Below are 10,721 nucleotides of genomic sequence, written 5' to 3'. Positions count from 1 at the left end.
AAGTGCTGTGCAAACGGGTGTGGATGTACAGAGAGGCTCGCGGGTCTTCTGGTTGTCCAGTGGCACCGGCCAGGGCACCAAGGTGCTCTCATACTCTGTCCCTTGGTTGGTGTCACACACCGGGGCAGTCCTCTCCTCTTCTCAGGACTGAATATTGACACATTCAGGGAGGCTTAAAAGTGCCTTCTGAGTGAGGTTTTCCTTCAGCGTGGACTCTTACAGAATTCTCACCTTTTTTTTTTTTTATTTAGGGGGTGGGTGGTATTTTGCTGTCAGGGAAAAACACCCTTTTAAATTTCTGTAGGTCCTACAGCAGCTTGATTTAGTGTCCACTTTGGCAGTCTTTTATTTGGACATGAGTCTGTTGGCCAGACCAAGTCTTTAATCTTTACAAATTGCAGTTCTAGATTAATGGTAATAATGATATTTACAGTGCATTCACAATGAACCTGGAAGTCATGTACAATTTGTGCTAAGAGGAGAAATGTCATTTGCCTGTGTCTGCCTTGCATCTGTAGAGTTTTCCAGAAGATGAGGGCTATATTCAGTCTTCAGAAATGGCTATCACTGGCCATCACCCAGGGCTTAAGCTTGCGTTAACCTTGAAGAGTTGGAAGCTGCAAAGAAATCTATACTGAACTGGAAACAGAGTATGCACTTTGAGCTATTAGATCTGTCTGCTCTTGTCAAATTATCAGGAATACCAATTCTATTTAAAGTAGTGTAGAAAGGAGGTGATAGTACTAGAAAGTGATAGTTTTGAATTGGCCATTCATGGAGTTGATAAATAAGGCCCACAGAAGACTGATAGCAGGAAACCAAAAATCACAGCCGCCTTCTCCAAAACCGCAAGTGACAGATTTACGACAAAGGACTGTGATAAAATCAGGATCTCGGTGGGGAGGAACCTGAATTTTTAAATCTAATTTAGCTTCTCTTTGGTGTGATGTGAGAGACGCAAGGCAGTGAATCCTTTGGAAAAGGAGCTTTAGCGAAGTAACACCCTGAGAGACACTCGGACTTAATCCGTGCGCCATCAGAAATGCTGCTCCACCAAGGCTGCAGCCCGTTAATGGTCGGCTCCATAAAACCTGTGCACCTCGAGCCAAAGAGGGAGAAGTTTCACATCACCTTGTTAATTTAGACACACCTGCAGATATAAATATATGTATAAATATGTTTACCTAATCTTTATCTATATATTTACCTTATCTACCTAAAATATATATATATATTTATATTTTATAGGGAGGGATACATGAGGTGGTAAGGGTTTCTTAAATGGGTGAGCGTGGCTATTACTCCGTGCAGGTGGGGCTAGCGAGAGGAGCCGTTTGGCGAGGGTGGGGGGGGCCGGGATGCGCGGGGGGGGGCGGACCGCGGCGGGGGCGGCGTTAAGACCCGGGGGCTGCGCTGCTCGGAAAGGAAATGTTGGGGGTTTTTTTAAGAGCTGGAGAAATCCCCCCCCCCGTTCGGGCCGTGAGGAGGGAAGTCAGTCACCTGGCGGTGAAGGACAGTAAAACAGGAACGAAGGGGGAAATCTCGGTCTCTTTCCCTTCTCTCTTCTGCAAGAGATCCACCTCCTGTTTTCCTCCCAACTCTTTTAGCATAACCTTCAAAGAAGACCATCCCCTACAGACTTTCTCACCCTTTTTTTTTTTTTTTTTAAACTATTATTATTATTGAGAGCATACCTTTAGCTGCCAAAAAATTTTTTGAGTCTATGCAGGACTTGGGGGATTTTGTTATCTTGCCAGCGAAATTGTTCATCGCTAATGTCTTGCGCTCGCAGGGTGCTAAATTAGCTGCCAGAGTAGGCATGACGGAGAAAGGCTTTTATCATAGACTGTTCTCTTCAGTTTGAACACATTTGCTTGAAATTTGCTGCATGACGCTGTCCAGGGAAGCAGGATTTTTTCTCGGGATGCAGCGATTCGCCGGTTTCTGAGCTTATTGCAGAAGGAAAAAATAATCTTTAAACAGAGTGGATTTTTATTTTTTTTTTTGCTGTCTCCTCTTTTCATTGCCAGAGGACGCGAATCTCTTTCACCAGAGAAGGATCACCTGTCGCTTTAATCCTTAAGGGAGTTCTTTTTTAAAAAAAAAAAAAAGTGAAATATTTTATTTATTTATTTATTTATTTATTTATTTTAACCGGTGGAGGCGTGATCGCGGAGAATGAGACTGAGGGGAGCTGCCAGGGTTTGGAGGACACGGCTGAGTTTAGGCTGGAAGCTGCGAGACTAGATTCCCCCCCTTACCTCCTTTTTCCCTTTATTTTTTATTTATTTAATTTGGTTTTTTTGGCACAACTTCCCTAGTTTCCCCCCCTCCCGCCTCCGCTCCGCTCAGTTTCGCTCTATGGACAGATCAGCAAACCTGGACACGGAGGAGCTCAAGGTAGGCGACCCGCCGGGTGCCGCCGTTAGGATGCGGGTTGGATGTTGTCCTGCGCGGAGCGGCGCGGTGCGGTGCGCGGGGCTCCCGCAGCCGCGGCCGGGCTTGGGGGGGCAGAGGGCGCGGAGCCGGGCGCAGCCGCCCCGCGGTGGGGGGAAGCGCTGGGGGGCGGGGGGGAGAGGGGGGCAGCTGCCAGAACCGAGCGCGGCCGCGAGCATCATCATAACGGTATTAATAATGATAATGATGATGATGATGATGGAGGTGGTGCTGCCCGTGTGCGCCCGGTACAGCGCTGGCAGGAGACGGCAGCGGACCTGCGGGTTTCCCGGCAGAAGTTGCCTCTGAAGCCTTCCTCGCCTGGGCATCTCCTCTTCTTCCTCCTCCTTCTCCTCCTCCTCCTCTGGCCGCCAGGAACGCGGGGGAACCCGCCCCCGGGTCCCCTCCCCGAGCCGAGGAAGCGGCGGCGGGGTGCGGGGGGAGGAAGGGGGGGAGGGGGCGGGTCGGCCCCCGGCTGCGGGGCCGTTGGAACAATAAAACTTTGCATTTAGGACGGGGCGAGTGTGAGGATCCCCCCTCCGCCGCCCCTGTTCCGTCTCCCTCCCCGCCGAAGGAGCATGTCTGAGAGCGCTGAGCATGCTCCTTTGCGGAGATGGAGAGCCCGCCCTGGGTGGCGAAGAGCCCCGAGTGAAATTGTGCTTAAATAATAGTAATAATATATATACGTATCCATCTGTGGAGCCGGGGGGGGAGGGGGGGAACCACACACCTCGCCGCGGGGGTGGCGGAGGTACCGCCGCACGGCTGAGGAGACGGTGGGAGAGGAAGGGGAGGAAGAGCCTTCCTCCCCCCCGCCGCAGGCACAGCCTTTCCCCGGGACACCCGCTCGGGGCGCCGGCTTCCCCGCCGGGGAGGAGGGAAACTCCGGTGGGCGCTGAAGTGCTGCCGCGGGCTCCTTCCCTCCCCTGCCAAGCCCCATCTGAAAGTACTCCAGCACACTTGTCTGTAATAAATAGAATAAATAGATTCACCACCCCCACCCCCCCTCCAGTCTTGCTGGCAATTGCTGTAAGGGAAGGCACTGCAGAACGCGGGGATTTGGTGCGATGGGAGCGCAGGACAGAGAAGGTAATAAAACAAGCGCTTGCTGGAGAACCGCTGGTCTTCCCAGCGCTTCAGGCACCGCCACTGCCTCAGCTGGGGAGTCCTCTCCCTCCTGCCTCAGCCTTTCCAAGGTTTACGGGAGGCAGCTGGGGTGGGAAAAGCAGGAGTCGAGGCTTCGGATTAAGGCAGAAAAAAAAAAAAAGTTTTATTTCATAGAATCATAGGATGGTTTGGGTTGGAAGGGACCTTCAAGATCATCTCGTTCCAACCCCCCCTGCCACGGGCAGGGACACCTCCCACTAGACCAGGTTGGTCCCAGCCCCATCCAGCCTGGCCTGGAACACCTCCAGGGATGTGTTTTTCTGGCAACGGACTCTTTTTAAAGGGTCTTTAAACAAAAAAAATAAATTAATTAATAATGTTTATGCTAAAAGGGGACAGCACTTTGCAGGGATTGTCCTTAAAGCCCGAGAGGCACGTCCCGCCCTGAGCGGGGCACCCAGCGCAGGGCTGCTGTGGAGGGGAAGAGGGTCCCATTCATCTCGTTAATTAAGGCTAATGTTGCGGCGTGGACAGGCGGAGCGACCTTGAGCACAGCAGCAGCGCTGAGGAGTGGCACTGCTCCCAACCACCAGCACTTTAACCTTTTTTTTTTTTATATATATATATATATATATCTCCCCTTCTCATAAGAATGAGCAGAGCTTCGAGAAGGGGCATTCCTGTGGCTGCTCTCAGGCGCGCTGGGACGAGCCGCTGGGGCGCATCGCTATTCCCGGCTCTCCCGGGTGTCGGATGGCGGGACGGGGAGCGGGGCCCGCAGCGGGGCTGCTCCCCCCCGCCGCCGGCAGGGGGCGCTGCGGACCCGCCCGCCTCCCCCTGTCCCCGCGTCCCCGCCGGCCGCGGGCCCCCGCCCCGCCCCGCGCCCCCACGGCCCCGCCGGGCGGCTCAACAGCTCCCACCAGCCGTTGCGGGGCTTCCCCGCAATGCCAAGCCTCCATTCCCTTCCCACCGTCAGGAATATCAAGGCGGAGGGGGGGGGGGAGGGCAAAGCTCTGCGGGGGGTAAAGCCGTTCCCGGTGGCATCGCTGTGGTTGGACGCGATGAAGAGCAGCTCCAAGAGTCGTGAAAAGCTTTCAGGAGTTTCTGAAAGGCCAGGAGTCATTTCAGTGCTCTGCACCTTCTCCCTTGGGCCAACGCAGTCCCTTGCCGGGGTAAAGGGATGGAGTCGGGGTGTGCAGGCAGCTGCGGGTCCGTAGGGGTTGAGTGAGCTCAGTCCCACATCGCACCGCGCGAAGGGCTCGCGTGAAGAATGTGAAATACAGTAGCAGGGTGTCATAGCAGAACTTGCCGGGAATTTAAGAAACGGGCTGGACGCCGTCTTTCATGATACTGGGTTTCCTCTGTTATGACAGCTGTGTGCCAGTGAGCGTCAAAAAAAATGACGACAACTTCCCTACTTAATACTACAAGTCAAATGTGCCCTCTCTAGTGATAATATGCAATAATGATATTGAAAATATATACTATGTGATATATAAAGCTTTTATACATCTCAGATCAGGCACTAAATATAAATTTGAAATCTGCGTGTTATTTATTGCACCGATTGTAATGAATTCTGATTTATATCTATAATGATGTATACTGAATATACATATTGAAAGGTCATTTTGTGAAAAACTGAACTGGTATGATGTGTGCCACACCTGCTAATGAGGGTAGGTGTGCTTCCCCTTACTAGTCCATGCACGAATTCCTGATGGAACAGATCAGTAGTGAAAAGAGGGACTACTCTTCCAGAGATTTTGAGCTCTTCTGGTTTTCCTTTGATCTGTCTCATCTTCTGTCTGGGACGCATACATGAACTTCCCTCTGACTTTTTAATTCACAAGCCTGTGGGGCTTTTGTTTTAAAAGAGTAGTACTGAAAACACAGACTTAGTAATTCTGTCATAGTTGCACTGTAGTCTTGGGTTTAGTGTTGTGAAGCACTTGCTGTTACCTAAAGTAGGTGCGATTGTTTATACCTACATTTTGAACATAGGTGAAACTGTATGGCTGTGCGAGTACCATGGGTTTTACAGGGCTTCGTGATTTGTGGCTGTGTCTAAAATACGACACACTGACTTACAAACATTGCATTTAACGTATTCAAAACTTCTGTTGATACGTTTGTTTTAATCGTTTGAAATTGTCCGAGTTTGGTTTGCAAAGACGGGCAGAGTCTTTGTGTTTGCTGGACTGCTGTTGACTTGTGATTTTCATTGGTGCTGGATAGGTGGTTACAGATTTTGTCCTTCGCATTTGTCCAGTCAACTGGCATACCGTTCCTTGAACATAGATGACGACCACTTTTCTTATATTTGTTTGGCTACTACAATTTGTATATGGTCTTAGACAGTGGGAGATAGTATTCCTTGTAGTCTGTAAAAACACCGGTACTTTTCTGGAGGAGAGTTGGTTTGTAATTGAACGTAGGAAAACAGTGATATTATTAGCATGATGGAATTAAAAGCATCCTGGAAACCATTTGCCATTTACTTGAAGATGCTGTTTCTCCGTGAGAATTTTTCATTAGAATCCCACAATGTTATTTTTAATAGTGTGTTTAAGTGTCTTGAAATCATAACTATTAATATGCAAAAAATGTTAAACACTACAGTATTTCTTAATCATCTTGTAAACGCTAGCTGAATTTCTTTATTCAGTTAATGAGAAAATACTTATAGTCTCTTTACGGTTTTACATTTCCTGGTGGTATAAAACTACTTACTTAACATCCGTATGAAACTGGTCACACATGAGGTTTTGTGATTATAGTCCTCCAATGCGATATATGTAGTTTATAAAATATTTGATAAAGAAATTCAAACAAGGAAACCACAAGAGTTTAAACAAGAGGTTGATTCAGTAGTTTTGTGGTCTTAAACATGTAAATCGCGCCAGTGTTTAAATTAACAGGAGAAGTAATACCCAGAGGAATCCTGTAAATTTTTTTAAAAAATTTATTTATTTTTTTTAAAGAAGGAGCCAGCGAAATTCATGTGGTTGGTGTGGTGTGGGAGGACTTTTGATGAGGCTAGGTAGGTGGTTATATTTCTGTTTTAAGTTAGTCATTCCATAATGAAAAGTATAGTACTCAATAACACTCAACATCTTCTCATGAAAGTCTACTTCATTTATTCATGCCTCTGCTGGGGACGTGGACATCTTAGCGTGGATACTAAGGGATTTGTCTTTTTAATCCAAAATCTGCTCTCTCCTACCCTTCTATATCTACTTCCCTCCAAGAAACTGTGATGGTTTACTGGGACCCTATCAGCAATACTCAATAAAGACAATTAACCTTTGCATTCACAGTCAGAGAATTCAGCCTTTAAACCTTTCTTCATGAAAGGTCAGGCTGAAACGGTTTTAAAGTAATGTACAAGCAAATTCCTTTTCTCTGTGTTCCTATTGTGGGATTTCCTCTCCGTCTCTTGATCTGTATAAGGACTAGACATAGTCCGTGAGGCTGGAGAGAATTCTATGCGTAAGATAGAGTTGTTCCGCAGACATAGAAAAAAGGTCAAGACACTGGCAGTGCTCTCCGTATACACTTTAGAAATCATTCCTGTACTATCACTACCAAGAAACAGCACTAACCTGTGGCCGAGCTTTTTTGACATTGTGCATTACAGCTTTGCTAAGCTCTACACTCTTTTAATGGAAAATACATCAAAATCTGAAGGCTTGGCTAAAGGGAAAAAAGCACTTTATCTTCCTGTTCTCCATGGCTTCAGGGATAAATATGGTTGGGTTTTCCTCTGCCACCATATTCTGTACTTTAAAAAAATAGGTGTAAGAGATTTGCATAAAGGTGGGCAACACGTTTCTTTTTCCCTGAAATGGAAGAGGTCGTTGCGTGATGCTGCTGTGAGTTGTTTCCATAGGTCTGAATGTAAGACTTGGAGACAATGTGTAACTCGTGCTAGAGCCTTTCAAAGATAAATCGTCTCGTGTGAAGACATACCTGGGAATAACAGTCACGCTTTCTCAGTATGTCCCTTAACCTCTTGGAGACTGATATTGCCTTCCCAGGTTCCTGACTAGGCCACGAGCAGGACTGTTTGCAAGGTGTTATGGCAGAAATGTCGCAGGAGACTTTTCCTGGGAAATAATTTCGCTTTGTGCTACTATTTTATGTAAATTTTGTAAATTCATGTCCAGCATAGCTGTTTCTACATCCTCCAAGGATCCAGCATTCCAAAGGACAAAGATAAGGATTCAAACACCAAAAAAAAAAGAAAGAAAAAAAAAAAGCACACTCAGTTACAAATAGACTCTTTTCTCACTTTGACGTGGAAGTTCCAGGGGCCTCTCCATTGGGAAAACACTCTTGTTTTCTTCTCTCTTCATTCAAAAGAAACCTGGAGAACATGGCTTAGAAGTTATGCCATTGTGTATTTTGAATGAAATACTCCATATATTTAAAGAGCTTACAGAAACGTACTTAACGTCCTGTTGCACTTTTGGCTGCAGCCATATATAATGCCATTGTAAAGCCAGAATTACTTAACAGTCCAAGAATGAAGATCGACATTTATCTACTAAGCCACCGGATCCTTTGCTAATTCTCAGATATCACACGTTAACTCTTTGTTCCACAACAAGACCCTTCTTTGTGAAGGAAGACGTCGCGAGGTCACTATCCACAAGCGCTGGGTTTTGTTCCTTGTCGCAGGAAGGAACGACTGGTGGCTAAGCCACAGCAGTGAGAGACATGGAATGGGAGGCTTTGTTCTTGGTTAGCAGCATTTCTGCGGCTCATCGCACAAGGCCAGATTTACCGAGGTACCGAGAAAGTCAAAGCAAGCTTGTGGTGTTCGGCAACTTTAAGGAAAGAACAGCGTTCTGTCTGTACCACCCTTCTCATACCTCTAGATAACACTTTAAGGAGGATTGTGTGATTTAACTCCTGTGTATTTGCACTGCTTGAAAAGTACTGTATGAGGACAGAGTATCTTTCTGCAATTTTAAATTAGCAGTACTTTGTTAAATCGGTGCAGTTATATCAGCAGAAGTACCTCAGTGATATGTCTAAAATCGGTGCCACAAGCAGTAGCATGCCTCAGGCATAAAAAGCTGGTCTTCAGCCATATTTCTCTGTTTTATCAGTCCTCTTCAGTTCACCTGGGCAGTGCAGGCTGGGATTTATAGGTTCCACCTTCCTGCTCCTACAACTCTTGAACAGACAAATTACGTTAGTAAACGGAGGCTGCCACTACTGAAAAATCACTTCCTTTCCAGTGCGTAAGAAGGTAACTGGGTACATTTAATGAAAGCACATAAACTGAAAACACAGTTAATTTGAATTTGTGCCATCTAAATGCGTTGTTCTTTGTACCGTGATCCTGAGGGAAACCGTTGTTACAGCATTATGGAGTCTGCGTAGTGTTTTAGGCTTGATCGTCAGTGCCAGGGTGGAAAGAGCAGATTGTTGAACTAGATCCACTCAGGTGTTATTGCTGTTTTTGCTCTTCAAGATCAGTGTTGATGATACTTTTACTTCTCAGTTATGTGGGTCATCTTTTACTCAAAATCATTCATAAGGTATTTTGAGTTGGATTCAAGAAAGGGGAAGAACTCGCTAACTTCATATTGAATACAAGGAATGCAATACCCCCAGTTCAGCAGGTACATGGCACAACAGCTCTTTAAAATCAGTATAGATTTTAATGCAGGAAAACCTTTATAGAAAAATCAATTTATTTTAAAATAGCAAAATTATGTGATTGATTGGTACACTGATAGTTGATCTATCGTGGCGTGTAGGGACGTGTAGCTGAGAAAAAATGCTATAAGCCACTGAAATTACAGGTAGTATTCTTTCCAAGTGAAGTTACTCAGTCATACTAAATTACATTCTTTCTAGTTAAAGCTAGTCCATATACACTCCGTAATGGCACAAACCACTCCATAAATGGCTCTGCTGCTTAACTAGTTGAAGGCAAGTACATTAACTGTGTTAGAAGAAGGTTTCATGTTTGCTAAACTTAAAGTCGCGTTTAATGAATCACCAACATACATAAAATAATCAAAACTAAAAGTAAAAAATCAATAGAGCCTTTGCTGCTTTATAAGCCGGTACGTTTCTGCACATAGATCAACAGAGATGACAAAAGTTGAAAGGCAATCTAAAATTTCAGGAGTTACCTATAATAAAGAGGTGGAGAGCCAATTGAATTGAGCCTTGGCATCTGGATTTTACCTTGTGTTCAATTTAATGGCTTTTATTGGAAAGGGTGTTAAATCTGAACTCGGAAAGGCACCTGGCCGTGGCACACCCCGCCTGCCTGCTGTGTGGGGTCAGGGCTGGGTAGCCCCCTCTCCACCCTCCGTCTTTCCTGATTGCTTGTGGCTGGGGCATAAATGTGGTTTGGCTGTAAGTAGCTTTGGAAGTAGTCGGGCCATTAACAGGCTCATTATGAGAGCTCCAAGTCCTGTGTTTTCCAGGAACATTCATTATTGCCTTTAGGAGCTGCTACAAGGAAGGTGCCTACAGTGCGAGAGGCTGAGCCCTGGAAAGCAATCTGCAAGGACCCCGCTTCTCCCACCAGGCACCGAGCCTCTGCAGGTGCCTCGCTTTTCCTTATTAATGCTGCTTAGGCACATCGTGCTAATGACTGACGCATTTGTTTGCCTATTTCCCATCTGGACTGAGTGGAGTATCTTAGGATTTATCCTGCTTAGGGGCATTGACATTCGTCTACCAGATAGGTCAAATTCTCCTGAGGACGACGATCCAAGGTGGGTGCTGAAACGATGAATTCCTTGCAAGCATGAGTTCAGCACACAATAGTAGCCCCACTTGATAAGTGGCCAAACAAGGTAAAAATTCTTGTGTCTTCCCCTTAGTGGGAAAGGGGTTTTTTACTATTTGCTTAAACCACGTATATTTTTAACAATAAAAGGTGATTGTAGCACAACTTGGAGGGGTTGTTTCTATTTTGAAGAAAAGATTGAGCCAATTTTCTGTACTCATAAGTGATTGCTTGGTCATCGTAGTCCAGTAGAGCATTTAAGAAATGTGAATCTCAGCCCAGTAGAGAGACTCCCATCAAGGTTGTAAGGCTTCAGGAGATACGTGAGATTCCAGTCTGCATCTTTTTTTTTTTTTTTTTTTTTTTTTGGTGGTAATTTGTCTTGGCTAATTCGGGAGTCTCCCTGCTGAGCAGG

At 46.0% G+C, this 10,721-nt stretch overlaps 1 protein-coding gene across 1 annotated transcript in view; it reads left to right on the top strand.

Moving 5' to 3' along the window:
• The first annotated feature begins 1,272 nt into the window (after positions 1-1,272).
• SGCZ (sarcoglycan zeta) overlaps positions 1,273-10,721 on the top strand; it is a 489,034-nt gene continuing 479,585 nt past the window's right edge. Inside the window, 1 exon segment of the mRNA XM_074588148.1 lies at positions 1,273-2,400. Coding sequence (XP_074444249.1) covers positions 2,362-2,400 — 39 coding nt within the window. The 5' untranslated portion in view covers positions 1,273-2,361.

This window comes from Larus michahellis, chromosome 5 (genome assembly GCF_964199755.1).
Source record: "Larus michahellis chromosome 5, bLarMic1.1, whole genome shotgun sequence".
Taxonomy (NCBI): Eukaryota; Metazoa; Chordata; class Aves; order Charadriiformes; family Laridae; genus Larus; species Larus michahellis.
This window is presented reverse-complemented; position numbering and strand designations above follow the sequence as displayed.